Here is a 27,951-nt window from a genome sequence, read left to right on the forward strand (position 1 = left end):
ATCTTTATCCCCGTTTGTTGATCAGTTGAGCTTAGAACAGATGTCGATGTAGCCAGGATGTGCAACTCGTATGTCTCAGCATTCTGTATCCATTCCAAGCTTTACCGTTCATTCGAGTCATCTGCAGAGGCATGAATGCCACATAAAGGGTCCAGGACAACTTTGTCCGGTTCACAACAATCCCATCCATCACAGCCAGTCGTTGAAAACATCAAATAGCCTCTTAATCCCTGTTCATACGTCAACGACGCCATGACCTGCTTCGAGGTGGTGGTGCAGGGTAGTTGCTGCAGATGTCTTGCAGCCAAAGTTTGTCCAGATTGATACCCAACAATGACACGATAAGCACATAGGCAGCATAGTTTGTGTGACATGAGAATTACCATCTTTGGAAAGCAGAACTCGTCAAAATCGAGTATCGATCAGGTCGCATAACGTAGACCTCGGATTTGTATCTTACGTCAAGAAATGCCTCTATCACATGCCACGCGACAAGCGAAGACAGTATACGCAATGTCGAAGGCAGCAACTTTCCTGGACAGCCTGACCTTGAATAGGTACCAATCATCGCAATGGCTAGATATCTTGCTTAATCTTACACAAATCATTAAATCTTCATCAAAATCATATCATTCAATCCCAAAATGAGGCGTTGAAATGTCTGGATAAAAGCCATAAACGGTCCAAGCTTCCACAACACCGCTAGCATAATGAGGCGGTCCACTGCAACAGCTGTCTCTGCACCTAACGTACACTAGACCTCCAAAACAATAGCGCACGTCGTCCCTGGCGGACCCTACCTTCGGCGGGTGACCTCAAGTGAGGTCACCTCCTGCAGGGAACCTCGACATCCCCTGCAGTTACCTCATCTGATGTGTATAGATAGTGGCCGCCAATGTATCTGGAAGTAGCTTCCCCAATTCATCCGTTCTTGCCTTTAGCTCACGCTTTACTTACCTCAGGCAGCTTAGGTTTGAGCTCTGTAGAAGGTCCTACCCGACCTACGGCGCTCACCTTGCTTCTTCCTGGCGCGCGTCTCAATCCCCATTCTTTCCCTCGCCAACCAACTGTGAGGCTAGGATAAACTCCCCCTCGGATTCATCTCTCACCTGGGCAATCGCCAACTAATTTTCCCTTCTACACCGCGATCTTGACGCTGTCTCGTGCCAGTGATTGGCTTCTGTGGTAGTCAGTCATTTACCTTGCCCGATAGAGGTTTTGTTTTGTAGCTTCTTTCACCCGACAACCGAGCCCGATAATAATAATTCGAATCTGGATCCCTGTTGTGACGTTGCCGACAAGTGGATGACCGTTCGTCAACAACCGAGCCTTGACCGATACTGCATCAAAATCGAGACCGACTTTCATTCACCGTCGTTCAACGTACTTCTTCCATCAAGCCTTTGTGCTATTGTTTGCCATGGGTATCTGCAGCTCCTCGTGCTGCGGAGGTATGCATGCTATTATCCGTCGCCGTATACATCTGACAGCAATAGGTCGAGCCCGCGATGGCTTGTATGAACCCGTCCTCGCCGATAGCGAACGAGAAGCTGTAGCCGACCTTCTCCAGTATCTCGAAAATGTACATACTCTTCCATCTTGTTAGGATTGTTACTAACTTTATGATAGCGCGGCGAGACCGACTTCTTCTCTGGCGAACCTCTACGTGCTCTGAGCACCTTGGTCTTTTCGGAAAACATAGATCTTCAACGAAGTGCTAGCTTGACTTTTGCTGAGATTACTGAACGAGGTACGAAAGAGACCCGAGTTTCCGACTGGTCTAACAATGTAGATGTCCGAGAGGTTGACCGCGATACCCTTGAACCTATTCTATTCCTTCTCCAGAGCCCCGATATCGAAGTTCAGCGAGCTGCCAGTGCTGCACTCGGAAACCTGGCTGTTGACAGTATGTACACTGAAGCCAACATTTGCAGTCACTGACGTATTGTAGCCGAGAACAAGGTTCTCATTGTGCAACTCGGTGGTTTAACACCTCTAATCCGCCAGATGATGTCCCCCAATGTTGAAGTCCAGTGCAATGCTGTGGGATGTATCACGAACTTGGCTACACATGAGGAGAATAAAGCAAAGATTGCTCGCTCCGGAGCCCTTGGTCCTCTGACAAGGTTGGCCAAGTCTCGGGATATGCGGGTTCAGCGGAACGCTACTGGCGCTCTGCTAAACATGACACACTCTGGTATGTTTGGTCTATATGGCAATGGCAACGGCAATGGCAATGCTAATAAAAGTAGATGAGAACCGGCAACAACTGGTAAATGCTGGAGCTATTCCCGTCCTTGTTCAGCTTCTTTCTTCTCCCGATGTCGACGTTCAATACTACTGCACCACAGCTCTCAGCAATATCGCCGTTGATGCCAGCAATCGACGAAAGCTGGCTCAAAGCGAACCCAAATTGGTCCAATCTCTTGTCAACCTCATGGACTCGACTTCGCCCAAGGTTCAATGCCAAGCTGCCCTCGCCCTCCGCAACCTCGCTTCCGACGAAAAGTATCAGCTCGATATCGTTCGCGCCAATGGGCTGCACCCTCTTCTCCGACTCCTCCAATCTTCTTATCTACCGCTCATCCTTTCTGCTGTCGCCTGTATACGAAACATCTCTATCCATCCTCTGAACGAGTCACCAATTATTGAAACCAACTTCCTCAAGCCACTCGTCGACCTACTTGGATCTACCGACAATGAAGAGATTCAGTGCCATGCCATCTCGACCCTTCGAAATCTTGCCGCCAGTTCCGATCGAAACAAAGCTCTTGTCCTGGATGCCGGTGCCGTGCAAAAGTGCAAGCAATTGGTTCTTGATGTGCCCATCACTGTCCAGTCCGAGATGACCGCTGCTATTGCCGTTCTGGCCTTGAGTGATGATCTCAAGTCTCATCTCTTGAACCTTGGAGTCTGCGGTGTTCTCATTCCTCTTACCCATTCGCCAAGCATTGAAGTCCAAGGCAACAGTGCTGCTGCCCTAGGCAACCTTTCCTCTAAAGGTGAGTCAACTTCACCGCCATTCAAACACAAGCTAACAAAAGCAGTTGGTGACTACTCGATCTTTGTACAAAACTGGACCGAACCCCAAGGTGGAATTCACGGATACCTCTGCCGATTCCTGCAGTCTGGGGATGCTACCTTCCAGCACATCGCCGTCTGGACCCTTCTCCAGCTCTTCGAATCCGAGGACAAGACTCTTATTGGCCTCATTGGAAAGGCGGAGGACATCATCGAGCACATTCGAAGCATTGCAAATCGACAAATTGAAACCGACAATGAATTCGAGGATGAGGATGAGGGTGAAGTTGTCAACCTAGCTCAACGTTGCCTGGAACTCTTGGGACAGAGCATGTCCAAGGCTCACATCGAGGGCTAACTTACATTCGTGGACTCTATTCATCTCAAAAGCGGAAGCGTATGGGGTGTTGGGTGATATGGTGTTTGGCGTCATGTAACATTCTAAGAATGATGTTTGGTTTTCAGGGGTTATCTCTTTATACGGATTGCATCGCCTGTCCTGGGCTTTCAAGAATTGTTCTTATAACAATGGTGTTTGACGGTGTACGAGAGGGCTATGCGCTGCATTGAAGGATGGTATTCTTTCTCTTTGTTTGATGAATTCATGTGGCAGATATCGCTAGAGCACTTACTGGGCAGTTGATTTGGGGAGAGCAGATGTAATTAGACGAGAGGTGTAAGTTCCTATACCCAGATAAGAGATGATACATATTTACATTAGATTGCTCGTGATTAGTCTAGCTCTTCAGCCTTTTGTAGTCCATTTTTCATCCATTGACGTTCGTTCCATGGTAATATTTTGGCTATTGTAGTGCCAGAGATGAGAGCTAGTGGTAATGGGCCAAAATGTCGTGAATCTCTTGATGCTGGAAGATTGTCTCCTGAAATCCAGCAATGCCCTTCGGGGATCTGAGAAGTTAGTATGGCTAGCGACGAGGATGGAATAAGTACCTGTATCATTAACTCTTCTCCTTGCTCTCCTGGCGTTCCAACAGAGACATAGTCCCCTGGCATGCCTGTTACTCGTTTCACTCCCCACTGATTGTTGAAGATTGGGATGCGGTAGACAACCAAGTCACCAACAGAGACACCGCGACCATATCGACGCGTGTGATCACATAGAATCCAATCACCATCGACTGTGAATGTTGGAAGCATTGAAGGGCCTTGAGCTGGGCTGATGGTATAGCCGTATGTGATTCCAAGGTGTACGAGACAGGCGGCCTTGAGGAAAGATACTGTTGTACGCACAGGACGGCGGGCGAAATGAAACGAAGCCATCGTGAAGTGCCCTGACGGGCTGGAGTTGAGTCGTATTACACAAATCCATCACCAGAGCGGGAGCTTGGTGTTGAATCAGCCGTTGAAAGGGTTCAAGAGCACCTGATTGGACAGAGTTGCCAACAACCCCACAGTGACGTTTCTGCCAAAATCAACCGCCCACCATTGAAGACGATAGATCAGTCATTGCATCAACAAGCCATTGTCGACTGTCTACACTCTTTTACGGCGCGATAGACACTCCTTTCAAGGCTCTGCCAAAATGAACAGCTTTGCATGCCTTCAAAGTTCCCGTCGAGCCCTCTACAGGGTCTTTGTTCAACATGAAGCTCTCCTCACACGACAGTTCCAACCTCCGAGAGCCCTACCTATACAGAACCGTTCCTTCTCCGCATCACAATTAAGAGCCCGTAAATCGAAGAAACGCGAAGATGAAATTGAGACAGATCCTTTCGCTGATGAGGGCCAAGACCGAAGTTTCGATCGACGATACACTACCCAAGAGGAGTTTGAAAAGTCTGGTCGCGATCGCCTCCCCCAAGATTTCGAGATCAAGGACCCAAAGATCATGGTTCTCGATAATGGTGTGTTCGATGGACCTCTTCTCACGAAAAACGTTTTGAGTCGACTGCCCGAGACAGACTCCCTTCGCATGGTGACACCCTACATCCCAGGTGATCCAAAGAAGGACAAGCCAACTCAGTATGCTATTTGCAAGATTGTCAACAAGAGAGAAGAATACGAGCGCCAGCGTGAATTAACCCAACGTCGCCGTTTGTCCAAACAGACCACACCCAAGACCAAAGAAGTTGAGATGAGCTGGGCCATCAGTGAGCATGACCTTGGGGTCAAGACACAGCAGCTGGTTGGATTCCTCAGCAAGGGAATGAAGGTTGAACTCATCCTTGGATTCAAGAAGAAGGGACAGAAGAGACGAACGTCTGAGGATACTGCAGAGGAAGTCTACACCAAGGTGAACAAGCTTGTCGAGCAACTAGGATCAAGAGAGTACAAGCCAAGAGATGGAGAGGTTGGAAAGACGATGAGGATTTACCTCGAGGGGATCATAAAACAGGCCCGTGCAAAGCCACAGGCGGAAGAGGAATCACAAGACGCAGATGCTCAAAAGGACGCGTAAATGCTTGATATAACATAATCTACTGGGTATCTGCCAGTCAAGTCTATAGCCGAATAAAGAAAGTCATCAGTCCGGTTGTCGTCTCCCGGATATTGAGCCCATTTTAGACACCAAACTCCAAAGTCCAGTCCCAAGAACTAAAGGATCTCATCACCATCCTCGTCTGCGGGTAGAGGTACCGCCGCAGGAGTGGTGACCTCTGCAGACGGCAAGGCCTCGTCCGCAACATCCATATCCTCGTCCATATCGACTCCACGCCCCTTCACCTCGGCATCACTCTCCGCACTCTCCGCACCATCAGCCTCTTCAGCAGCCTTGTTAATCTCATCCCAATTTTTACTTCTCTGCTGAATATTCCTCCCTCGACCTTTACTCTTCTCGACCTTACTCTTGGTACGCTCCACAACAGCAGCAGCCATCTCGAGGCCCTTCTCATGACGTTTCCTAGCTTTGGCAGACATCTTCTCTTTGCGACCGCGCTTGGCCTTCTTGGTGATACCAGCGGAGTGGTGCGCCGCTAGAACGGAGGGACGTTGGGTGGCATCGCGGGGAGGCTTGATTTCTTTTAGAGACTTGTCGGTGTCGATGTCGATGTCTGTTGCGCGACGAGCGGCGCGGGAGTGGATTGAGGGTGCTGAACATGTTAGATTGGAGTGCAGCGGGGGAACAGAGGACGTACCCTTCTTTTTCGCCATTTTGTTGGTGTATGAGTATGATGTTGAATCTGCAACTTCTGCTTGGTGGGGGATGGAAATTTTGATACCCCACAAAGATAAGCTCACCGAGACTCACCGAGCTCACCGACCGGGACAGAGCCAGGCATCTTGGAAAAGCGTGGATGGCAATTTATGTCAAACATACTGCCTATACACATTTGAGAGCCTCTTGAAGTAAACAAATTGCCTGAATGATGAGTATCTGCGGAAAATTGTGCTTGAATACTGGAATAGAAAGAACCTCGCACTACCGTGTTGGGTTATTGGACGCTCTTGCACTTGTACCCCATGAATGTCTCAACTTCCCTTGTGCACCAGCATCATCTCAGTTTATCAATCTTTCACCTACGGCCGAACCTAAAAGTACGCAAGCTCAATTTACGCGATCCAATCATTCAATAAGACCCCGTGGCCGTGAATATGCAAGTGTCTGTCTAGCGTTCGTTACTTGCCAACGTTCGACCGCCGTCTCCAGCAGACGCATTAGCAATGCTTCCCATCACGACCTGTTTCGTTGCAGGACTGCAATATCTGATACATCCTTTAAAGCTTGTGTGTTTTTATGATACCAAAGCCAGCGAGGTACTGACGCGTCTAGGGAACGATTCAAGAAACCATCAACCCTGATGCTCTGATTCCAATCACGCTCCTGTCAACCGAGGAAATCTTTGGCGATCTCGAAGGAATTCTACAGCTGTTCGATTCAATTGATGATGTATTTGTTCCCGACTTTGGTTCCATTCTTGTCGAGAAGAGCGGAGACAATAGTAGTCAAGTCCAAGTCGACACGCGACAGATCTATCATATGGATCAAATCAAGGCTCTAGATGGCTTTTCTGAGTTACCATCCGGCCCCTACTTTCTCTACGGCCCGAACCTTTACCAAGCCTGGCGGCTGTATGATGATGAATTCGGAGCTTTCACTTCTGGTGTAATACCTGATGATCTGAACCAACCAGACGAGTATGTTGTATCTCCCGTGCAAGTCGTAGCTGACCATACAGGTTCCAACCCCTGACTTCTTCGTCTATTTACGGGGACTCAGTTACAGTCCCTGTGCCATCAAGACTTTACCACCCTCAACCTTCTGCCAAGAAGCCTTTGTCTGGTGTCCGTGTTTCTATAAGCGACACGATATCCTTGAAAGGAACCTATACAACCTTTTCCAGTCGCGCATGGAAATCTCTTTACAGAAATGCCTCGAGTTCTACAGCTAAGTATGCACAGAGCCTGATTGACCAAGGAGCCATCATCGTCGGAAAAACGAAGATATCGCATCTTGGTGCAGGTGCAGAATGGGTTGATCAACAAGCTCCTTGGAGTGCAAGAGGTGATGGGTATTACCGGATGGAGGGTGGTTCAGTTGGCGCTGCTGCTGCCTCGGCTGGGCACTCATGGATTGACTACAGCATTGGTGTCGACGGTAAGTCAGGTCACTGCGAGAAGCCAAGACTGACCGTGTACAGATGGTAGAGTGATGTCCGAGGGTGGTATATACTCTTTGAGTCAGCCTGAAAACCTATCAGCGGACATATTTGCGGCATCAAAGTGAGCACTATGATCTACCGTTGAGCTACGCTGACCACCCTAGGTTTGACAAAACTCGAATCTTTAGTCGAAGCCTCAAGGGACTCCTCGATTTCACGGCAAATGCGAAGGCCGGGGCTTCTGAAGCTTCCTCCGCGAGGATAATCGTACCAGATGACTTGTCGTCACCCGAAAAGTCACAGAAAACAGCCATTGCGACTTTCGTGTCGATTCTACAGGATCTGTTGGACACGAAAGTTGAGTACATCAATGTGGGCAAGATTTGGGAGAAAAGCCCCCCATCTGAAGCGTCGAATGAGGGAATGCAAGCATACATGCAAAAGGTTAGTCGGCTCCAACAAAAAGACTTGACTGACAGATTAGGCACCTTTCCTGTCATGGTGTTATGATTACTACCATTCCTTTGACACTTTTCGAGATGAATATAAGCAAAAGTTCGACAAGAAGCCGTTCGTCGAGGCTACGCCGCAATTCTTCTGGTATGACCGTTATACGTTGCGCAGTCGTTAAACCCAGCTGACCTCCCAGGAACGAATGCAAGTCGGTGACGGAGGAAGAAAACCGCCAAGATACAGAACGTCTTGGAGTATACCGAAAATGGTTCCGTGAGAACATCATGCGCACTTCTACCCTCAATGCCAAGGGAGACGCAGTCGTGATCCTTCCATGTGGAAAATCCCAAGTTGAACATCGGAACGATCCTGTGGCGTATGTACATTTCCTTCCAGTGGTGCTTGGCTGACAGCATATTAGTCCACCAACCATCTACAAAGGCATCGACTCTACAACACTGGCGCCGATATTGGGGGCTTCCCTGTTATCGTTTCCATGTAAGTTGAGTGTATTGGCTTTCAGTAGCTACTAACAAAACCAGTCACCCAGGTACCCTATGAGTCTGACATTTCTGGAATGACAGAGTATCAGCCAGTTTGCATATCGGTTCTCGTCCACGGAAATGACAAATGGGCCATTCAATTGATCAAAAAGACTCTAGAGGCAGGGCATCTTCCCACCAAGGTCGACGTCGGACGGTTCACGTTTCCAGTCAAGAAGTCGGATCATGGCAACAATCAAGTACAAGCTCCCCTATCGGGTCAGAATGTGTCGGACGAGCTGTAAGCCAGTCAGAAGTGCCTCCCCCAAAGTCACGCCATGCCGTACTTCCACCACCACTCTGCCCTGAATGCAAGGCTGTCAGTATGAGATCTCCCCACACGAAAACATGCAATAAATTTCCCCACGATGTTCTGGTGGATACGAGATTGGGGCCCCGGATGATAGTTACCGGTATTTGTGTATCCCGGTACCGGCTTATGCAGGCTCCCATTTGGATATGTATGGTACCTCCTATGAACCAAATTGGATACATTCACCTGGACTCGATTTCTTGTTAGTGATTTGATGCAAACAGCTCCACATCGAAACATAAACCGGGGCTCATCCGGCTCGGAACCGTCATTTGACAGGGGTCATCGTCAAGCTCACGGGCCGGAGACTGGGGTATCACTGCCGTGGGGGCTGTCGAACCAGACAAGGCGAGTGGAGGTGAGCGTGCGGCTGAGTGTTATCGATCGCTCCACTTACTGAGACGCATTGATCTGATCAGGCACACATATCTGACTACCTAACATTTTGGGCAATCTATTGTACTCTCTCTCATACTTTGTTCTTATAAGACAGTCAACCATCAAAATGGCGGAACCAACAAATACACCAGTACCAGCTTCTACACCGCGAGCTACATCTCCTGCTCCTCAACTTCCCTTCATTTCTCAAGGATCTCTGTCAATACGGTCATCCATGACATCCTCAAAACCCCGGGTTCTTCATATTGGAGACCCTGTCAAATACAATCCTGAAACATATCTCCGTTTCAGCATTCAGTGTGAGGTTATCAGACCGCCAACTGAAGAGCGGCAACGGCCAGAGTTCATCAAAGCCCTCAAAGAAAAGAGATGGGGTGATTTTGATGCCATATTTCGACCATTTTGGGGAACTGGAGGTGAAATGGGAAAATGGGACCAAGAGTTGATTAGTCTGCTGCCACAGAGTGTCAAGGTGTTTGCAAGTGCAGGTGCTGGCTTTGACTGGGCTGATACGAAGCTATTGGGAGAACGAGGTGAGTTGACACAACTGCCTGCAGACATTCGCTAACTGGCAAGGAATCATCTACTGCAATTCTGGCCTCGCGGCTGCTGAAGCTGTGGCTGACTTTGCCATTGTTGGGATCATTTCAACATTCCGGGTTCTCCCATGGTGCATCTCATCCGCCATGTCCGGGGACGAGGAGGCCTTCAAGGAAAACCATCGTGATGCTACAATGCAGTCGTACAACCTTCGGGATCAGGCTCTAGGAATCATTGGATTTGGCAACATTGGCCAGCAAATCGCTGCTCGTGCCCGACATGGATTTGGTATGGACATTCACTACTATGATGTGCTTCCCAAGCCTGCTGCTGTCGTTGCTCCTGTACGAGCTACTCACCATGAGACGCTTGGGAGTCTACTTGGTCGATGCGACTGCGTTGTTCTCTGCACACCAGCTGGTGAAGGCACTCTGATCGACTCGAAGGCTCTGCCATCCTTCAAACGTGGATCGCGGTTTGTCAACATTGCACGAGGAAGTCTTGTTGACGAAGAGGCACTGGTTGCAGCCCTCCGAGATGGTACACTGTCAAGCGCGGCTCTTGATGTTCACGCAAACGAGCCAAAGATACATCCTGAGCTGTTGGAGCTTGCTAAGCAGGGTCGTGTGTTGGTGACATGCCATAATGCTGGTGGGACGGTCGACACCCACAAGGGTTTTGAAGAGCTGAGCATGAGAAACATCATGGCTGTTCTCAGCGGCGGAGAGGCCATTACTCCTGTGAATCTAGAGTTTCTCAAGAAGTAGCACAATGGACAGGCGTGAATAGAGGATAGAAGCAGGTAGCATAGAATCATGATAACGATTACCTTAACCAATACATATACCAACTCCGGCTTAACAATACCCAATGCTAATTATACAAACGCTTACTCCTTGGGCTTCTTCCTAATCAGACCAGTGGAAAGTACATTTACAACCTTGGACTCTTCTTTTGGCTTCTTCTTGACGAGTCCGGCTCCAAGGACATTAACCTTGTTTTGAGACTCATCAACAGTCGAGTCGGTTCGCTTCCTCTTGACAAGACCCGTGAGATTGTTTACACCATTCTCGCGGCCATGTGCCGTTTGAGTTGGCGTCTCGCGCGTACCAGATACAACAACACCCCATTTACCACCACCTCCGCCTTCACTCAGCCAGCGGCGTGTACTACCAACCGCTTTGTTGAGGGTAGCAAAGTCAAGGTGCAGTAGCAACTCTACAATACGCTTATAGGTTGCCTCGTCGACAATCTTCTCACCACGGCCTTCAGGTGTCCATGAGTAGTACGCCGTAATTGCAGGACGATCAAGCAGATAATTGTGTTTGGCCCGCTTGATTTGGGGTTTTCGAGGAATGATGGGACCTGTGAGTTTTTTCTTCTGCTTCTTCTTCTTCTTCTTTGTCTTGGTCTCTGGCTGATTCTTGCTGGGGAAGAGTTTTCGAGGTGTTGTGGTGGGTGTTATTTGAGTAATTCGCTGAGCCTTTGGTGTTGACAGCGGATTTGTCGATGGGAAAGACTCGTTTGCTGCTGGTTCTGGTTCCTTGTCGTCAAAGACTAGCCAGATAAATCCCGTCATGCGACCGCTGGAGCATTCTTGTCGGAAAGCCATCATTTCCCAAAACATATCCAGAGTCTTGACACTCTTCCAGCTGCCTTGTGTCTTCATTGCTTGCGAGCTTGCAGCCTCCTCATCAAGCTCATCTCGGAATCGTGATTTGGGATCGTCAGGAAAGTGTGGGATCAGACATCGTGGAGGTACCCAGTCAAATTCTCGATAATAATGTGATATCCGTTCAAGCGGATGTGTAAACTCCCAAGCACCGTCTGTTCTTCGAGGTGTCATCGCTCGAATTTCATTTGGCTCCAATCCCGGCACGACGATGTATCCTTTTGAACTCTTCCATGGTGCTTCTACCGACTTTGGCGCAGGTCCGAGTAAGGGATCGAGCACACGACACCACCATTTGATAAGACCGCGGTCATCGAGGACATGTTTCCCCGTATTGTCGACACTTCCAGGAAATAGATATTGGTCTTGCGCGCGAGCGAATAAATTGACGATGAATTGTACATCCTTCCTCTTCCTCTTCTCAACAAGGAATCCAACAAATGTGGCGCATATCTCACGAATAGGACTCGGTGTTCCCTTGGGGAGATTGAGAAGCGTAAGATAGCCCGTTGAATCAGCCTTTGAAACGAACAACGTAGTCGATCGAGCAGTCGTATAGATGAAGACTTCGACTCCCAACACTAAAACCTGCTTGCCGTCTGCATCGATTGAAACAGCGAGGAAATGGTTTTCGCAATACGTTCGCTCGGGCCGTTCGTTTGGTGGTGGGGAGTACAGAGGATCGGTCTTTGTGGGGGGTGTTGAGATATGGAGGATTGTAAAGTCGTGGCCTTTTGGGAGGACAGAGGCCAGACGTGATTTTAGACCGTTGTCTGTCATGATGGTTGCTGATGGATGTTGAAGCTGGGATTGATTGTTTGGTATAAGTTGGGGTGGTCGCTGGGGCAGCGGTGGGGCGCTGATCTACAGGGGTTCGAACGCAAGGGTCCAGTGGAGTCTGTGATACCTGCCAGGTCCCGACCGTCGGCATCCATGGATCTGGGATTATTCAGCTTAGATCTGTCTTGTAAGGACTTTAGCATAATAATATCGTCTCAGTTAACAGAAACCAATTAGAATAGGAATATAATTCATGTCGCTCATAAAATTCGCTCTAAACGCTCGCACTCAAATCTTGCACTAACTCTGAAGGTTTCGGATGATCACTCCTCCAACTTCCAACAGCCATAGCAACATACAAAAGATTCCATCTCGGCCCATCCGGAAAACAGACAAATTCAGCAATCATCATCTCAACCAAAGGCTTATACTTGGTCAAAACCTCCTCTGACCCTCTCCCCTCCACGAGAGCCTGTAACTCGTCAATCTCAGCTGGTTCGAGATACTTCCGCAAATGGTTCTCAACCTCCCCTGGAGTCTTCCACCATTCGGGCCCCTGTCCTTTCTCGACTAGTTCTTGTTCCATTTTTCGTCGTAGATCAGGCAACACTGATTTCCACACCATTTCGGTTCCTGCACGTGGAAGATCGATGAAGCCTTTGTGCTTGTACTCTAGGCGAGCCAGTGCGAGTGAAAGCAGGAATCTTCGATCGTTCAAGTGCTTTGAGTGGTTGAATAATCGGTCCATGGGGTTTTGGGCTGGGAGTCCAGGTTTACCGAGCATATTGAGCTTGTATGTCTCCCATAGCGATACCGTATTTCTTGTGCACGCCCAGTACAACGTTCCTGCAAATGTGTAAAGACCATCGCCGAGATATTTGCCTGCATCTGATGGCGCTTCAAAAATACGGGCCAATCTGTCCGTGTTAGTCCAGAGTTGCTGCTCTAGACTTAGACGAGGAGGCGCGGTGTTTTGTCCAAGCGATTGAGCATGGATCATAATATCCGACGACAAAAACCCTGAAAGATATGATAATCTCTCAGCAGAGATTGGGTCAGTATCTATTGAGCCAGAAGTTGTCAAAGCTCGACTGTCGCTCTCTTCTCCAAGAGTTTCTCTCGCTTCAGCCAGCGCCGCCTCGAGTTCCTGGTCCTTTCCACCACGCTTCAGCGCGACCTTCTCAACTCTTTTCAGAGCATTTCTCAATCTCTGATTCTCATCTTTGAGGGTGTTGAACTTTGAGGCATGTCTTTTGCGATACTCGCGCTGTGCAACTCTGCTGCGCTCCCGCTTTGGCTGTTCATGCATGTCAGTTGGTGTTTCGTAGTTCGGAAATTTCTGCTTGGTAATTATGAGATCCACATACATCAGAATTATCTCCATTGCCCGGAGGTGACATTTCAATGGCATGGGGAGTGTGATGACGATGTTGGAGGAATAACGTTGCTGACTTACCAAGAGAGGATTGATAACGTTATGAGGCGTTATGGTGGCTGGTGGGGTAGTCATGTAGCAAGGGTGAGGCGTCAGCGCATGAATAATGTGTAACGCAACTCAACGTTGAACTCACGATGCCTCAGTGAGCATATTCACAAAGATGCTGAAGGATTCTGGGTTCAAGAATGTGTATATAGTGTAGGAGAAAGTAGGAGAAAAGAAATGCAATCGCTCTCATTCATTCGTCTCATCACTCAGTTGAACGTCACCAAAATGGCATCTCCAGTCAACACCCTTCACAAAACTTCATACCCATCCATCTCTCCTCTTCGTCCTGAGCTCTCCACCAAGGGGAAGAATGCTGTAATCACAGGAGGTGGCTCTGGTATTGGTGCCAGCATTGCCAGGTCATTTGCAGAATCAGGCATCACCAACCTGGCTCTTCTTGGTCGAACAGAAAAGACACTCTTCGAAAACAAAGCCTACATCGAAAAAAACTACCCTGAAACTAGAGTCTGGACTTATACAGTCAACATTGTCGACGCTGAATCAACTCGGTCTGTCCTCGAAGCTTACACCACTGCAATCAACGGAAAGATCGATATTCTCATCGCAAACGCTGGATACATGCCCAAGACTGAGCATGTCACCGTGGCAGATCCTGTCGATTGGTGGCTTACCTTTGAGATTAACATCAAAGGAAACTTTAACCTCTTGCGTGCATTCGATCCTCTCGCCACTCCCGGAGCCAAAGTCATCCACGTATCCACAAGCGCAATGTACACAGAGTTTATGCCTGGATTCTCAGCCTATCGCGGATCAAAGCTTGGAGCTTATAAAGTGTTTGAATGGTACGCCAATGAGAACCGAGGTAAGATCGTTATACAGTTTCACCCCGGACTTATCATGGATACGGCTATTACTCGACCTCTTGTGGACGTCGTCAAGGACTATGGACTTGTTCCAGAGGATGTGTCACTTCCGAGTGACTTTGCTGTTTGGGCTGCGAGTGATGAGGCCAAGTTTCTAAGTGGGAGGTTTGTCGAGTGTATGTGGGATGTTGAGGAGCTCAAGGCGGCGAAGGATAAGATTAAGGAGTCATGGGAGAAGTTTACTATTGGATTGGTGGTCTAAGTGACTACGATGTGTCAACCTGGACCTTTTAGTTTCACGGGAGCGGAACGAGATAGAATATACTACAGGGTGCGTTTTGAGAGAGTTAAGCTTCAGTGAATTGAAGACTAGAGGACCAGGCGATCTTAAGGTATGATAAGGAAGGTTGGTTCACTTTTCCAAGCCGCTGCTTTCCCATACCTTTTCCCATACCTTTTCACTCATCCATTTTTATCAATATCCATCATCTACCAGTGACCAAGTGCTTTCAGCATCACCAGAATAACGAAGAAAAAAAAAGACCTTATTTTTAATCTATATCGTCTACTGACCTCAAAGAACCATGGCTCTTCTACAAGACAACGCCACATGCCACTCAACGACCATGCAAACACACCCTCTATTGGTCACCATGGACAAGAGTTCTTATGTCAGAAGGAGGCCAGAAGATGACCCCAAGCATCTGTATGAACTCTTCCGCGAACTCTCATTCGAAAGAACTATTGATCCGGACAAGATGCAACGACACGTCCTAGACTGCATCTATCGCCTTGTCCATGGCTCCAACAATATCGAAGATGTCAGTTTCAACTTGAATACCACAATCGAGCTTTGTCAAGCCATTTTTGAAGGCTCGGGTAGTGATCCGCGTGACCTCTTGGTTCTCGACGCGGAAATCTATCGAGAGGTGGGACAGCATCTCAAGGCTGCTCAGTATCTCGTCTGCCAAACCACGAAGAGCGATCTGTCCGAGGATATTATCAAGGAAGCGCACCGCATCTTGACAAATAAGTTCAATCAGACGGAAGGCACATACGATACCGAGTACGGCGGTAAATATCGCACATCTCCCCTACAGGCAACTTCCCGTCCCTACATGGACCCCAACAAGATTCCCGCTGCGATGGAGAAGATGATAGCCAGCTACCGAGCTGATCTCGTGGCTGCTGGAATAAAAGGAGAGCTTGATCCCGTGGCGCTTGCAGCAAAATACAGTCACATTTTCCTCAGTATTCATCCATTTCATACCGCCAACGGTCAAATGAGTCGCCTTATACTCAACGCCATACTCTTCAAGTGGGCAGGATGTCTTGCTCCTTTTGGTCAGGATGAGGAGGAGTGTGCAGAGTATCTTTCCATTGTTGTTGAAGCGATGGATCTGGAAACCTTTGAGGCTGAGAGTTGTCATGGAGTGTCTGGTGACTGCAGACCGAAACTTTATAAGAAGTTGGCTTCCTATATTCTGAAGCATGCGGCGGCGGGTATGTTGCTGGTTTACGAGCCTCTGCAGTTGGATGGGTAACATACCATTTCTTGTCAGACCTTTTCATGTATGGGATACCTTTTATATAAATCGAGAAGACCTGGAACAGTTTACATGGAAGTGTTTCCCAGAAAAGGTGGTCAAGGATGTGACTTAACATGAAGTTTCACAAAAATATCCCCCCCCCCCCCCCTTACCATTCAACGACTGCCAAAGACCTTCAGTCCAGACACTATCGGGGTTCCAACGGAATCACACATCAGACACCATCACGCCCTGCCTTGCCAGCCGATCCACCATTCTCAACCCCTGACACTGCCAACAGCTGCCAGTCGCCACCTCCAACACTTCAACCACTACCTAAACCACCCCCCGCCATAGCTTTATGTATCAGAGACACTAAACCCCTATCACTAGATGTGGCGGCAGCTCGCTTTGGCCTAACGGTTTAACAACGCGTGTACGACCGATCTCTCGCCGCTTCCGGGACGGTACGTGGGATCGAATCCGGTCTCCTTACTGCCTGGAAAGCTTGAGTTGCGGGTTGGGAACACCAGCAAGACAGAAAAAGATGGAATGGGGATAAGTGGTGCCCAAAGCCCGCGACTCCGAGATTGATATCTTTTGCGGTTTGTGGATGATTTAGTTTTTGTTATTATATAAGAGGTTGGGATATCGTGGTTAGGGTTTTAATGTTTGCGTATTTGTAGGTGGTTGTGTTATGCCTGACTTTGAAAGAGGGTAATTATAGAATTATATAGAGGCGGGTATGGGTATAGTATTTAGAGGTTTGGAAACTCTTGCTTTGGAGAAAAGAGATATGGAAACTTAATCCTTAATGCTTTGGTGTAATACTTCTTAGCAATGTTATAAGGAAAGCATTCTTGTTATAGTGGGTAAGGGATTAGAAGTATCTGTCAGATAATATTTCAGGTGTTTGTTCAGATTTTGGAAGCATATGCTGATTGTGTGGCTCTCAATCTGCCGTTGGCACGTAGTCCAACAATCATTCCCACTGTCTAAGCTCCACGACGAGTTCTGCAAGGTCTGTAGTGAGACTCATCTAGGGCACGGCCTCAAAGTCGTTCGCGGTGGTCTCATGGACCAATACATCAGGAAGAGAACCTCACCACTGCTGGGGTGGCTTCCCATCGTCTTGATGCGAGAAGCCACTTCAGCCCTTGACTCTACAGTATGTAATCGGACCAACGTGTCTTACCGTTAGCCATAGGTGCCCAAGCAGGGCATCAGTTCCGAAGGGTATCATATAATTAGGGAAGATCTCCGGTTTATGCCTGGTCGAGGATACTTACGGACTGTTTTTCTGCCTTGTGCCACAATGGAGGACACCATCACTGACCAGTCTTGCACTTCCATGATGGCGTGAGCAATCATATTCTTACCGTTCTCACACTGGATAGTAGGTAGCCGGTCTAGAATGTGAGATGTCGGATAATGGCAGATACAAATCATAGTGTCCGTAAGTCCTGACAATCTCAGGCCCCTTCTATAGTGTGCAAATACTGAGGTTTCCAGCATTTCTTCATGGCTGGAGGGTTTGGCCTTAACCTTTATCTTCAAGAGAAGATGAAAATCATGGCCAAAAGGTCATCTCCCTCAACCAATATCATCTGTTTCGAAGGCGATCAAGGGTCATTTATAGCTCCAGCGTCTCGCGCTCACCGTAACTGACCAGTTTCCATAGTTGGACTGCAGTAGCTCGAGGTGCCGTGTTTCATGGTATTCAGGCAAGTAGCCAGCCAAATCAGCCGATTGTGCAGGTCAATTCTCGAACCTCGGGAGAAGGCTATGGCTTGGAAAGTAGCACCGATATATCCATTCTTTGGCTTGTGAACCCGGTGAGTACCTCATTCATACATGTGCTGGTAGAACCTTTGGCTGATACACCCCCAGGGCGATGAACTCTCTGCTGACGGCCAAAACAGAAGACCTGTTCCTCCACAGGCAGTGTGGCATGGGAGAGATGGCCGTTCCTACGTGAACGTGTATCGCCAAGAGGGGCCAGATTCGCAAGCTGCTTGTCCTGGAATGCCGTGGGTGAGCTCCAGAACTTGGAGTTCAATTTCCATTGGGATGGCACCAGGACGCATTACGTTCTGCTGTATCGGGGCAACCAACAAGTTCCCCTGACTATCGAGAACTACTATGATCTTTGATGGATATTTCCTTCACGTGGGGGAATGCTTTAGGCAAGATGTCACGGGAATCTCAAGGTTCACGCTATCGAATCGATCTCCCTGATTCGACCTTTTGGAGGCTATCAGCAGGATCACATTCGTGGATAGATAGCATATTATGAGGTGGGAAATTGTTCATTGCCTCAGATCTAGAAATTGGAGTGTTTATGACTTGTGTACGATGCTACTGGTTCACCCTAAATCATCCGATATGTCACAGCGCTTTTTTTACCTCCTTAATGTTGTCTTAGGTCAAGGTAACTCCAATCATATTTTATCAGTAAGGTCCTTACAAGTCCCGAGTGAGCTCTTGAGAGTAACCATTAGGTAACGTCATTGCAAGGTGCCTTAATCTCTTGACCTCGCTTGACACAAGCAAGATACTAAGGTGAGGCAAGAAGTCTTAGGATATCTATTCTAAGTGACAAAAAGACTTAATTGAACTTAGTATAATTTAGTGTAGATTTAGTAGGCCTTAGATTAGATGCTTTGGGCACCTTGATTCAATGTCAGAGGTTTTCTTGCTCACTGGGGATACTTATCAAGGCCCGGCCCGTGTGTAACATCAGGTTAGCCAACATGCCCAGCAGTGATAGGATGTCGAATTGCGGCTATCATGATGCTAGAGATGATGAAGAAACTCTAGAGATTGGTATTCAAATAACTGACAAGGTATCTTAGCTTGATGTTGCAATTACTTCACCTCACTACTCCGTACGAGGTTTCGTTTACTTATTCCATCTGCTGGCGATTAATGCGCCTCGATTGCGCCATCAACATCGAATTATAGTCAGCTAGCACTCGATGAATGGTTGAAGCTGAGATGACGGATTGGAGAGAAGTTGTAACAAAGTGTGCCATCCAAAACTTATTTAAGCATGGTCAGGCTCTGTACACAGTACAATCTTGTTATCGACCAGCCTCTCTAGTGTGGCGCTAACCTATCAAGCCACACTATCACAATGCCCACCTCCATCTCAGCCTCGTCAAGCTTCACATTCACGCAACTCAATAATATACCTTACACTTCCTTCGACACCATCTGAACCCACCTGCACTGCCCTCTGAATCGCATCACCGAAGTCAGCGCCTTTTTGCGCGTCTACCAGCGCCATGGCTACCGATACCCCCAAACTGCTCTGGAATCCTGATAATGTCAAGGATGTCGCAGAGTCGGTTGGCATCAGCTCTCTCAACGAAGAGGCGCTCAAGTGCTTGACACAGGATGTCGAATACCGAGTCGGCCAGGTCATCGTGGAGTCTCTGCGCTTCATGCGTGCCGCCCGCAGAACAACCCTTACCGTCAACGATATCTCCCTCGCGCTCAAGGCGCTCGACGTTGAGCCCCTCTACGGCTACGATTCTACGCGTCCGCTACGATACGGCGAGGCCAGCCTTGGACCTGGCCAGCCTCTATTCTACATTGAGGATGAGGAGGTCGATTTTGAAAAGCTCATCAATGCGCCTCTGCCTAAGGTGCCGCGCGACATGGGTTTTACAGGTATGCTTTCCGGTCAGCGCATGATTCCAGACTAACGTCTTCAGCGCACTGGCTCGCCATCGAAGGTGTCCAGCCTTCCATCCCTCAGAACCCCACGACTTCCGAATCTCGATCGCAGGAGCTCCTCCCCAAGGGACCTGGTGCGAACCCTGCCTTGTCCGCCTTGGCAGGCAATGACAATGTCTCCATGAAACCATCTGTTAAGCACATTGTGAGCAAGGAGCTCATACTCTACTTTGATAAAATCCAGGCTGCTGTTCTCGACGACAATCCTGACGAAGAAGTGGTACGCCTACGGCAAGCCGCTCTCGGTTCCGTGAGAGACGACCCTGGTCTTCACCAGCTCATCCCATACTTCATCACCTTCATCATGGACCGAGTAACACACCATCTCGATGACACCTTCACTCTGAAGCAGATGATGGAGTTGACGAATGCTCTCATCGAGAACAAGAGCCTTTTCCTGGATCCCTACGCCAGCCCCCTCTCAGCCCCCGCTCTTACTTGTCTGATGGCGAGAAAATTGGGCACTGATGAGGGGACAGATGCTCTCAAGGAGCAGTATGATCTTCGACAGCTGGCTGCATCTCTGGTTGGACGAATTGCGCGCAAATACTCGGCTTCCAACACACTCCTACGGCCCAAGTTGACGAGGACATGCCTCAAATACTTTCTCGACCCTACCAAACCCCCTGCGGTTCTCTACGGTGCCATCCACGGCTTGTTGGAAGCAGGGGGTCCAGAGGCAATCCGCGTGCTGGTGCTACGTAACTTGCAGACTTTTGACTCGGGGATCCTACAGCCTCTGAAGGAAAAGGCAGAGGGTACAATGGACTACGAGATGCTGGTTCAGGGCATAGTACAAGCTGTGGCTTCGCTGGCAGATCATGTTGAATCAGACGCCAATGGAGTCAATGGTACAGCAAACGTTGAGACAGAGATATCCGAACTGAAGGACTTTATCGGGCCCATCATTGGGGAAAAGATTGCCTCTTCCGGTAATCGGAGATTGATCAGGACAATCCTGGATGCTCGATTCTTGGATTAGAACTTGGCATGTAATATTTACGACAGGCGAATGGCGTTTGGTTGCGATACCTCACGAGGTATTGGCTAGAACAGGCTCAAGCATTTAAAGGCGCTTGTGTACAGATAATAAAATTCTTTGCTCAAAGTCAGGAATGCCCTCAGGCTAATACTCGTACACGAGTTTCTCATCCTTGCCATACTCCTTCCCTTATCCATTGTATCATCCACTGCGAACCATACCATCTATATCCTTCATCTCCGTTCAGTTTTGGTATTTTACAGGAAAGCAACCAGGCCAATGGCGCCGAGGAAACTGGCAGCCCAGATGTACTTGTCGGCCTGGATAATAGTCGTCTTGGCGAAACCCTTGCCAGCGTCGTACAGGAGATGCTTGAAGCCGCTGATGGCGTGATAGACGAAGGGGAAGCCTAGTGTGAACTTGATACCACCCTTGATAGCGAGGGGGAGACCGGCGGCGAAGCTGGCGATGCTTGCGCTCTCGAGGTGAAGTCCGACAAGAGGAGCGGCGAGGTAGGCGAGGGAGAAACCGTACATAGTCGCGGAGAGGGTGCAGCCGGTGATTCGGTTCCAGGCGGAGCTACCGAACCATGTCTGCTCGATCTTGTAGATGGCCAGATGGGGAGAGACGGGACGGTTGAGGCGCTGGTTGACGAGGATCTGATGGCCGTCTTGTTGAGAGACCTTGGTAGAACCGACAGCGCTGCGAATGTGAGATGCTGAAGCTCAATTGATGCTAGGGACATACCGTAGGGGAGAAGAGGTAGAGATTCCAGCAGCGAGAGCAGCCTTGGGAATGTTCTGGGCGAAGAAGGGCTTGGTCGCGCCTATAGAGCTGTTAGATATCGGGATGTCGAGGTTCGGATTGCGAAAGTACCTTGACGAAGAGCGGCGACGCCAACACGTTGAGCGAGCATCGTGGCGGATTGTGAGTATCTATCGATTTCGAAGAGAAAGGGTTCAGCCAAGGTCCGGTCAACGATATCGTCAGCGTCGATGCTTCAAGTGCGAGATTCGTATCTGGGTATCAATGATGATGGCTTCCTATTCTCGAGACATCGGAACGGGCCTCCTCGGCTTCTCGGTCCAATCAGCCAATAGGATGATGTCAATTCCTCATCTCGGGACGCACGTGACCCACTCTGCTCGTTCATCACGTGCGTATGTCGAATGACTAAGCAGAATCTTGAGTTTTGTTATCGCGAAATTTTTTGTCGCGGATCGATTTTCCTTTCTTCTTCAGATAGACAAGAACGTTCGCCGCACGCTGTCTAGTGTAGAGAGTGGACAGCATTGTAGGCAGGGTCTTTGGACTCGAGAACAGTTCTTAGAAGAATATTGGGAAATTGGATCCGTCGTTAATCTCGACACCTAGTTTTCCCGTCTAGGTGTCGTTTCATTTTTGAGATCTACATTCTGATGTATATGTGTGCCCGTGATTATGACTGCTTGCCTATAGTGGCTGCGGTTGAAGATTGGAGGTGCTCAACGCGTGAGACGAAGGCCAATTGGGTTAGGGCCATAGCATACTGCTGGACACTGAACAACGATGTATGGCATCACGTCTGAATACGCAAAGCCTATCGTTTATGCCGCGCTTCAAGGTGTAGACATGCACCGCACAGCCATGGCAAGGAGCTTGAGTTGATCTGCAACTAAACTGTGCAAAGACTCGCTTTCGATATTAGATGATCGCCATTCTCTTCAAGACGTTCTCATCATGACTAGTTCAGTTCACGTTGAGAAATCTTGAGCCGGCCAGAACAAAGAAAACGAAACTGACGTTTGACTCTGAAGAGATTGAGTGTTCCCGCGGCTAATGCCGTAACAATGCCCTGTTCTTGCAGCATCACCATGTTCACTGCTGTCGGCTCACAAATGCCCATAAACCCTTATATAACTCCATCCTCCTCACCAGCCCCCAAACCATCTGCCAAGCCTACAAACATCAGAATCTCACAAACAAGTATGTTCCTATCCATCACAATAAAAATGGCCTCCCCCACTGCAACACTCGATGCCTCAACACAGCACTATCACGGCAATCCCAGCCGCTCTGACAAGATAGCCATCATTGGTTTGACAGTCGGCATGGCGGTTCTATTTCTCCTCTTTATTGTTCCGTGCTGTTGTCTGCAGTATCTGGCCCATCGGCAGCAGAAGAAGGAGCAGAGAAAAGAGGTTCAGGAGCGTGCTACAAGAGCGGCGAGACTCAATGAGGCCGCTGGTAATGGGTCAACTGCGGAACAGGTTTAGGTAAGTTATAGCGAGTGTACACTCAGGCAGGTAGGTCAGACAAGGTAGAGGTTGAGGTTGTTTGGAATGGCTGTAAGTGTATGTGGCTATCAGTGCCAGTCATCTAGGAATGATATGTTCGCAGACTTGGGCATTCATCATTAAGTCCAAACGGTTACATGATCTTGTCCATACGCAAGTTTATTATCTTCTTCACTTATCGTTTGCTACACAGAAATATACAAAAACGGTGTTCCCATAATGCATCGATCCGTTGCAGTGTTTGCTCAACAGTAGTGTATGTCAATACCTCATCTCCTCCATACTTCACTCGCATGCATCCCTTGGTGAACATCTTCAAGTAATTCCCATTGGCAGTAGAGAATAAACCGCGGCATGCTTCCTCGCAAGTCTCAAGCCCCCATCTCGGTATGTCACCCCCCTATCTCGCATCACGACTAACATCTCAGTCAACCGCAACAATGACCAACACCATCCACCGCCGCATGAGCGACAGAAGCGTCATCATCGCCATCGCCATCAGCTGCACAGCCGTCGTTGTCATCTTCCTCGCAGCAGTTCTCTTCTGCAGCTGGCGTTCTCGTCCCAAATCACCTACTGGTACCCGCGGCCGTGAGCATGACGATTCTGATGCCAACTCTGACATCGAACTGGATGCCATGCCTGATGGTGCTTTAAACCATCCTCTTGTGCGTGGGAGCAATGGTGCGGGACACGTTTATCCGGTTTTTGAATTGCCTCGTGAGCGTCATGCTCATGCTCAGAACTGAGGATGTCTGAGGCATGGGGGCTGCAATGATGGGCAGGCGGAAGATCAAGGAATGGCCGTGAGGGAATCAAGGACAATGATTAGCCAGACACTTCTAACAACAACAAAGACTCCAAAATGTCGTGGCTCATAACTTGTGACTGTTGACAAAATATATTGATACAATTGCTCCCCTGGTAATATCCATCCCTACCAACGCCGCTCTATAAATCCAGCATGCACCCTACTCCATGGAGATTCCCAGCTCGTTATCATACCAACCCCAAACTTTTCATAAGTACAATCTCATAACCCTAACCCATGTTGCCCATTGGGAAATTGCCAAATAACGAAACAGGCATCTGACTCTGCTGCTGCTGTGGCGGTTGGTTCATGGTCCCCCATAAATCCCAATTCAGCGTCGAGACATCCAGATAATTACCCAAGAACGGATCAAGATCAGTCATTTGATGTGAATTTTGCGGAGGATGGGCGACAGGTTGTTGTGGCGAAGGTTCTGAAGTTCGGTTCTCGCTCTTGACGACGTCTCGTAGGCGATAGATAAAGTTTGGTGTCTCGAGGGGCTGTCCAGCTGCTCTGAAGGCTTGTTCTCGGTTCTTCCAAGCTTTCAGTACTGTTTGGGCTTGGATGTAGTATGTCTTTTGGGAAATGTCGAGGAGTTCGGTGTGGTAGTGGTAAATCTTCTGAACCATGTTCCATGCGCGGTCGGCGAGGGAACCAGTTGGTCGCTGGCAGAGCTGCTTGGTCATGACTGTAAAGATATCAATCTGGAAATGAAATTTGAGGAACCAGAGGAAACCAGTTTGGTCCATCACGCCATAAGCATCGGTGCTGTGCTCATTGTTCATCAACACAATCTTGAAGAGGTTATCCTTCTTGTCGAGAATTTCTGTTCCCCATTCTGGCTGCTCCTTCATGGGGACTAGTATCTCTCTCATCTTGCTGCAGATCATCGGACGAATGCTGAGGGCGGCAATGTGTACGTTTCCTGCTGTTGGGTCGATGTAACGGGCCTCAACCTCCAGCAAATTCTGTTCCAAATTGTCCACCAAATCTCGGTACTGTTGGATGCTCGGTAGAATTGCAGGATCCTGGCCTTCAAAGTCGTGTCCCATGACGGCAGCTTCTAATCCGGGGGTTCCGTGGAGTGATTCGGCGTTGACGAGGAATTTGGCGATTTGGTAGCCGATTAGACAGAAAGCCATTTCTGTTGGACCCTCGCGGGGTAGAACGGGTTCGATTGATCCTGGGAAAAGGTCGGCATCGTTTACGTTTTGTGGCATCTTGGTGTCCCAGCTGCTTGGAAGAAGCGAGTGGCTCAAGCCAGAAACTAGAGCGTTCTTGGCATCTTGGAGGATGATCTGCCACCACATACGTCGTCGCATTTCGGTCTCAAAGGCGTTCAGTCCCAGGTAGTCGCCGTCACGGTGGTAGCCCATCTTTTGCGCGATACGCACGACCATTCCACTGAGAATCCAGGCCGCATGTCGATCATATCGGTTCTGAAGAGATAACTGGTATCGTCAGCAACAGTCACACAGGGGCTTTATAGTCTTACCAAGTATAGCAGCAATGCCTGCAGAGCCACCATGTCGTAGTTTTTGAGAAAGTTAAACTTTGTAAGTGCCACTTTGGTTCCAATGGTATACCGCCGAAGAGCTTCATCCCGAGACGTTCCCAGCATCTGAAGACACTCAGCCTCGGTGAGGGATACTGTGGCCATGGTGAAGATGGCGAATAAGAGAGCCTGGTAGTTGAGTGGGATCTTGTTGATATCGGTAGCCATCTCCAAGGCAAATGGCTGCACAGATGGAACATGGATGATCTTGGTCAGAGGATTGACGCGATCGACAAATAACTGCCAGAGTCTAAAGATGTGAACTGGCTCAGGCTGAAGTTCCTCGCAGGATCTGGTAGCTGTATCGGCTGGTATCAGAAGATCGATATTGTAATCTGGGCTCAGATCTTCAGAGCCCATGACACTGGCTTCTTCTGGATCATCGGTGTCGACAATTTCTCTCATGGCTTGGAGCTTGAATGGTATTAGTGCATGTTAGCAGGTCAAGTCAGTAGACTCACCTCATCGTGGATATTAGCCCAGAGATAACTGTCCATGAATCGCACTCCACCTTCTTCCTTGACCATCTTTCCCGTTGGTTTCCACTTGGACTGGCCATCGATGTTGGTAGGTGTCGCAGGATAAGTATCTGGTGCGGTCCCATTTGTAGCAGGCGAATGACCAACAGCAGAAGGAGATGGTACAGAACCATCGGCATATTGTTTTAGCAACTGCTCACATCGTGCAAGTCTTTCCTGAAGGTCCTGATTGGGTCTCCGGCGCTTCCTTGCTGGAGCGGGAGTGCTTGGAGTACAGGTAACATTTGCCTACAAAGTCGCATCAATAAATAAGGCTGATAAAAGATTGCGGCTGTAGATGCTCACCTTGATGCAGTTTGAACAGGGCGTGTTACGATCGCATTTGATCTTGCGATGCTGACACAAGACGCAGGCCAAGACACGAGGGTTCTTGTGCGACACAGAGCCCGTCCCGTGAGTAATATTGCTTGACATGACCGCAGAATTGAGCAAAACCTCACATAACAGTTATAGAGTCTCGTCGTTGAGAGTTGAAGGTTGAGTAAAATATCCTATGACGCCAGCGTGAGCTCCACCTTAAGACTGTACAGTACGTACAGCTCAGGCAGGCGGGTAGCTGGGGTTCTTCAGAAGCCCGCTTCCGTCCGTTTCACTGGGGTCAGGTGAGTGAGGGGGAGGGGCAGCAGAACAGAAACGCAAATGGAACAAAGGTTCTGTCAGGACTGAAAGAGGAGGGAAAAGAAACAAAAATGATGATGTGAAATGGATATGATCGATCAACACTCTAAAACTCCCTGGTGCAAAAAACGATAAGCAGGGCAGCTGACGATACCGTAAGATGCCGAGTCTACCGGTATAATGTAGAGCCGGTTATGGCTGGCTGAGGTGCGTTGCTTGTCTTGTCTCTTCTGGGAGGTAGCCCAGGGGCTTTGGTTTTTTTCCTTGTCTTGTCGGATTGTTCAGCGGTTGTTGAAGATTGTGCTAGTTGTCCAATGCCTCTGCATAAAAGGTGGTATGAAAGGATTGAATAATTAAACGCGCATGCCGGAATCCGCGTATTCCGTTTATTCAACAATCACATCAGTTGACGTAGGTTTCAGGGAAGTAAATATAGAGGAATAAATATAAGTAAAATACCCCTTTGTTCTTAGGGCTGTATTGATTCAGGCAGATATTTTGTTGCCTTAATTCTCCATACCGTAAATAGACGGTAGACCTGGCCTCAAAGATCCAAAGGGCAAGGTTGATATAAAGCTGCCTGACAGGAAAATCGCTGATGCATTCCTTTGAGTTTCACATGGTCGATATGCTAAAATCGAATCTTCTAGCTGAAACTGACCAATGAGGACCCCCTGGACCCGAACTCGAGCCCGTCTAGCTGGATAGCGGCGGACTTTTGTCATCCAAGTCCGCCGCACCGGACCAGAGCGCCAGCCCTGCCCGATGACTCAATTTGTATCAGAATAGTTACCGTATGCAGACTGACGGACATTAAATACTTAAAACCTTGATCCGATACTATCCCAAAGGGTCTGTAGTTTAGCACCCTACGTCAGACCTTTATACACAACCGTCTGAAACTCTTGATCAATATTTTCGTAAACTTCGGAAGCTCCGGAAGGTTAAGCCACTTAAACTAGGTAGACTACCTGGCCTCTCAGACCCAAACGCTCAGTTCAGGTCCATGATTACCTATAAGTTCTTCTCCGCAGTCTTTCCATGACTCCCTGTGTTGCTCTCACTCGTCGGGTTATGGCAACAGCCCGGCCCCATATGGTTTTCGTATCCTTGTCTATCTTTCGCGTTCTGATGATATGCCCCCACGGACGTGATATCACCGAGTGTCCGGTGAACCTATCAGGCTCTGAAGAGTAGCAGTTCATCAAAACTGACTCTATCATGATCTGCCGCATTGAAGGTCTTGTGCCTGATTCGGGTGAGCGGGTTATTATCGTCCTTCTAGCCTAGGCCAGCTGACCATTATGC

At 48.7% G+C, this 27,951-nt stretch overlaps 13 protein-coding genes across 13 annotated transcripts; 8 read left to right on the plus strand and 5 right to left on the minus strand.

The window, feature by feature from the left end:
* Positions 1–1,049: 1,049 nt before the first annotated feature.
* On the plus strand, positions 1,050–3,566 carry FOBCDRAFT_46678 (armadillo-type protein). Its single transcript, XM_031189003.3, has 7 exons — positions 1,050–1,451; positions 1,497–1,582; positions 1,630–1,750; positions 1,793–1,906; positions 1,952–2,197; positions 2,253–3,002; positions 3,048–3,566. Exons 1-7 carry the CDS (start codon positions 1,421–1,423, stop codon positions 3,377–3,379), a joined length of 1,680 nt encoding a protein of 559 aa, XP_031036268.1. The 5' UTR covers positions 1,050–1,420; the 3' UTR covers positions 3,380–3,566.
* On the minus strand, positions 3,567–4,347 carry FOBCDRAFT_46681 (endopeptidase catalytic subunit IMP1). Its single transcript, XM_031189006.3, has 2 exons — positions 3,973–4,347; positions 3,567–3,930 (listed from the first exon to the last, which is right to left on the minus strand). The coding sequence occupies exons 1-2, from the start codon at positions 4,300–4,302 to the stop codon at positions 3,754–3,756; spliced, it is 507 nt and encodes a 168-aa protein (XP_031036271.1). The 5' UTR covers positions 4,303–4,347; the 3' UTR covers positions 3,567–3,753.
* Positions 4,348–4,480: 133 nt separating this feature from the next.
* FOBCDRAFT_321756 (uncharacterized protein) lies at positions 4,481–5,440 on the plus strand (the record flags this gene model as incomplete). Its single annotated transcript, XM_031188999.3, has 1 exon — positions 4,481–5,440. Exon 1 carries the CDS (start codon positions 4,565–4,567, stop codon positions 5,438–5,440), a length of 876 nt encoding a protein of 291 aa, XP_031036264.2. The 5' UTR covers positions 4,481–4,564.
* Positions 5,434–6,163, minus strand: FOBCDRAFT_228874 (Alb1-domain-containing protein). Its single transcript, XM_031188998.3, has 2 exons — positions 6,120–6,163; positions 5,434–6,074 (listed from the first exon to the last, which is right to left on the minus strand). The coding sequence occupies exons 1-2, from the start codon at positions 6,133–6,135 to the stop codon at positions 5,578–5,580; spliced, it is 513 nt and encodes a 170-aa protein (XP_031036263.2). The 5' UTR covers positions 6,136–6,163; the 3' UTR covers positions 5,434–5,577.
* Positions 6,160–10,661, plus strand: FOBCDRAFT_165718 (uncharacterized protein). Its single transcript, XM_031188997.3, has 12 exons — positions 6,160–6,708; positions 6,755–7,119; positions 7,161–7,579; positions 7,623–7,704; positions 7,748–8,027; positions 8,068–8,183; positions 8,233–8,412; positions 8,458–8,534; positions 8,579–8,819; positions 8,903–9,039; positions 9,422–9,823; positions 9,867–10,661. Exons 1-12 carry the CDS (start codon positions 6,646–6,648, stop codon positions 10,595–10,597), a joined length of 3,093 nt encoding a protein of 1,030 aa, XP_031036262.3. The 5' UTR covers positions 6,160–6,645; the 3' UTR covers positions 10,598–10,661.
* FOBCDRAFT_252088 (histone acetylation protein-domain-containing protein) lies at positions 10,662–13,792 on the minus strand (the record flags this gene model as incomplete). The annotated part of the gene is made up of 4 exons (XM_059610989.1): positions 10,662–12,275; positions 12,410–12,441; positions 12,642–13,621; positions 13,739–13,792. 4 exons carry the CDS (start codon positions 13,790–13,792, stop codon positions 10,720–10,722), a joined length of 2,622 nt encoding a protein of 873 aa, XP_059465582.1. The 3' UTR covers positions 10,662–10,719.
* A 201-nt stretch (positions 13,793–13,993) lies between these two features.
* FOBCDRAFT_187273 (uncharacterized protein) lies at positions 13,994–14,910 on the plus strand (the record flags this gene model as incomplete). Its single annotated transcript, XM_031188993.3, has 1 exon — positions 13,994–14,910. One exon carries the CDS (start codon positions 13,994–13,996, stop codon positions 14,852–14,854), a length of 861 nt encoding a protein of 286 aa, XP_031036258.2. The 3' UTR covers positions 14,855–14,910.
* Positions 14,911–15,176: 266 nt separating this feature from the next.
* Positions 15,177–16,136, plus strand: FOBCDRAFT_242432 (fido domain-containing protein; the record flags this gene model as incomplete). Its single annotated transcript, XM_031188992.3, has 1 exon — positions 15,177–16,136. The coding sequence occupies one exon, from the start codon at positions 15,177–15,179 to the stop codon at positions 16,134–16,136; it is 960 nt and encodes a 319-aa protein (XP_031036257.3).
* Positions 16,137–19,301: 3,165 nt separating this feature from the next.
* On the plus strand, positions 19,302–20,934 carry FOBCDRAFT_187276 (uncharacterized protein). Its single transcript, XM_031188989.3, has 2 exons — positions 19,302–19,796; positions 19,841–20,934. The coding sequence occupies exons 1-2, from the start codon at positions 19,409–19,411 to the stop codon at positions 20,842–20,844; spliced, it is 1,392 nt and encodes a 463-aa protein (XP_031036254.1). The 5' UTR covers positions 19,302–19,408; the 3' UTR covers positions 20,845–20,934.
* Positions 20,935–21,896, minus strand: FOBCDRAFT_228883 (uncharacterized protein). The gene is made up of 3 exons (XM_031188988.3): positions 21,721–21,896; positions 21,592–21,670; positions 20,935–21,546 (listed from the first exon to the last, which is right to left on the minus strand). Exons 1-3 carry the CDS (start codon positions 21,758–21,760, stop codon positions 21,102–21,104), a joined length of 564 nt encoding a protein of 187 aa, XP_031036253.2. The 5' UTR covers positions 21,761–21,896; the 3' UTR covers positions 20,935–21,101.
* An 801-nt stretch (positions 21,897–22,697) lies between these two features.
* Positions 22,698–23,099, plus strand: FOBCDRAFT_277783 (uncharacterized protein; the record flags this gene model as incomplete). Its single annotated transcript, XM_059611549.1, has 1 exon — positions 22,698–23,099. One exon carries the CDS (start codon positions 22,698–22,700, stop codon positions 23,097–23,099), a length of 402 nt encoding a protein of 133 aa, XP_059467741.1.
* A 461-nt stretch (positions 23,100–23,560) lies between these two features.
* FOBCDRAFT_296766 (uncharacterized protein) lies at positions 23,561–23,869 on the plus strand (the record flags this gene model as incomplete). Its single annotated transcript, XM_054706448.2, has 1 exon — positions 23,561–23,869. The coding sequence occupies one exon, from the start codon at positions 23,561–23,563 to the stop codon at positions 23,867–23,869; it is 309 nt and encodes a 102-aa protein (XP_054562423.2).
* A 111-nt stretch (positions 23,870–23,980) lies between these two features.
* On the minus strand, positions 23,981–26,742 carry FOBCDRAFT_46722 (fungal-specific transcription factor domain-containing protein). The gene is made up of 4 exons (XM_031188984.3): positions 26,311–26,742; positions 25,948–26,253; positions 25,427–25,900; positions 23,981–25,382 (listed from the first exon to the last, which is right to left on the minus strand). Exons 1-4 carry the CDS (start codon positions 26,437–26,439, stop codon positions 24,162–24,164), a joined length of 2,130 nt encoding a protein of 709 aa, XP_031036249.2. The 5' UTR covers positions 26,440–26,742; the 3' UTR covers positions 23,981–24,161.
* Positions 26,743–27,951: the final 1,209 nt, after the last annotated feature.

The sequence above is a fragment of the Fusarium oxysporum genome, chromosome VIII, assembly GCF_013085055.1.
Source record: "Fusarium oxysporum Fo47 chromosome VIII, complete sequence".
Taxonomy (NCBI): Eukaryota; Fungi; Ascomycota; class Sordariomycetes; order Hypocreales; family Nectriaceae; genus Fusarium; species Fusarium oxysporum.